The 1,418-nt window shown below is 39.8% G+C and overlaps 1 protein-coding gene across 1 annotated transcript; it reads left to right on the top strand.

The window, feature by feature from the left end:
- Positions 1–260: 260 nt before the first annotated feature.
- Positions 261–806, top strand: LOC117099843 (E3 ubiquitin-protein ligase XIAP-like). The gene has a single exon (XM_033239370.1). It carries the CDS (start codon positions 261–263, stop codon positions 804–806), a length of 546 nt encoding a protein of 181 aa, XP_033095261.1.
- The last annotated feature ends 612 nt before the right edge of the window (positions 807–1,418 follow it).

Below are 1,418 nucleotides of genomic sequence, written 5' to 3'. Positions count from 1 at the left end.
TGTATCGATGACGTGTTCGTGGATGACGTTTTCCTTGCACTTCCTGCTTCCTGTAATTCGATGCCGTACGTGCAAGCCAATCACCGTTTTCCAATTCCGATGACGTAAGCGCTGAAAATAGATGACGACTTCGTGTTTTTGTTTTCAAACGTGATAAAAGTCGCATAACAGTTTGATATTCTCGCATTTGCTCATTAACAGTTCGCATTTGCTTTTGCGGAACCATTAACAGTTAAAATCGTTACATATTCACATTCATTATGAAGTTGTCGATCAAGGATTTGGTACCTGGTATCGATTACGTGAATCTTCGAATTGAAGCGGTCAGCGATAAATGCGACGAGTTCAGGAAACAAGTATCGGACCACCGCATCGACGAAATTAAGCCTTCAGTGAAGTGCCTGTTAACCGAATTTGAAGAACTCCACAGGCAAATGCTGACACTGAAAAAGATTTTTTTGCAACAAAACGGACACGGAAGAAGAGCGTGCGAAAAGAATAAGGGAGTACAAAATTGCATTCGAAATTGCGAGACAAGCGTCGGGAAAATCCTCCAAGAAGAAAGAACGTTAACCAGAAAGATGAACGACATACTCGGTATACCCGAGAAGAAATGGTCGGAAGAAGAAACATGCGCTATATGTTACGATGCTCCAGTAGCCGTCGTTACGAAACCTTGCGGGCACATGATCTTGTGCGCTATGTGCGCATGTCGTACGGCGACGTGTTCCATGTGCAGAACTCCGATCGTCGAACGTCTCAGGAAGGATAAACTCGACGAAGGAACTGCAATTTTCAAGTGTTAATAAAGAAAATAAAAACAAAAGAATATTTGTCTTTTTGCATGCATGTAGATTCTATACGATGATTTTTACTAGTTATAAAAAAGGCAACGAGAACAGTGTAACTTTATTTTACATTTTTTTAAATTAACACTTATGAAAATCCATGATTGTAATCTGGTGCATAAGAAAGAAATATGTCTGCTTTGCAAAATCCTAGTAGTAAAAATAAAATGAAACAAACAAACATATAATGTGTCAATTCTTTGTTTATTGTTGAATCAAATTACATTTTCGGTGAGATTACGTAACTCTGCCACAAGTGAAAATAGACCGACAATGGCCCTAGTTAGCTCGTATATTCCGTCTTCCAGTGGGCATGAACCCAGATGCGAAAACATTGCATCCTGTTCCATTTTCAATTTTTCTGCTGTCTCAACGAAATGTTGTACGTCCACCATACGTAATTCCGATTCCAAAACGTCGACGCCAGATTGCGAATGCTTTTCCCAATTTTGTAATTTCGAGAAATGGCTTTCGAGTAGCATGACTTGGGCATTCAGCTCGTACTTTATCATCTGCAGTCGGAAAAACTTGCAATCACTCCAGAACAGACCCTGAATTCCGGCTAAAATT

This window comes from Anneissia japonica, unplaced genomic scaffold (assembly GCF_011630105.1).
Source record: "Anneissia japonica isolate Jap-2015-1 unplaced genomic scaffold, ASM1163010v1 scaffold6614_len1935_cov117, whole genome shotgun sequence".
NCBI lineage: Eukaryota > Metazoa > Echinodermata > Crinoidea > Comatulida > Comatulidae > Anneissia > Anneissia japonica.
This window is presented reverse-complemented; position numbering and strand designations above follow the sequence as displayed.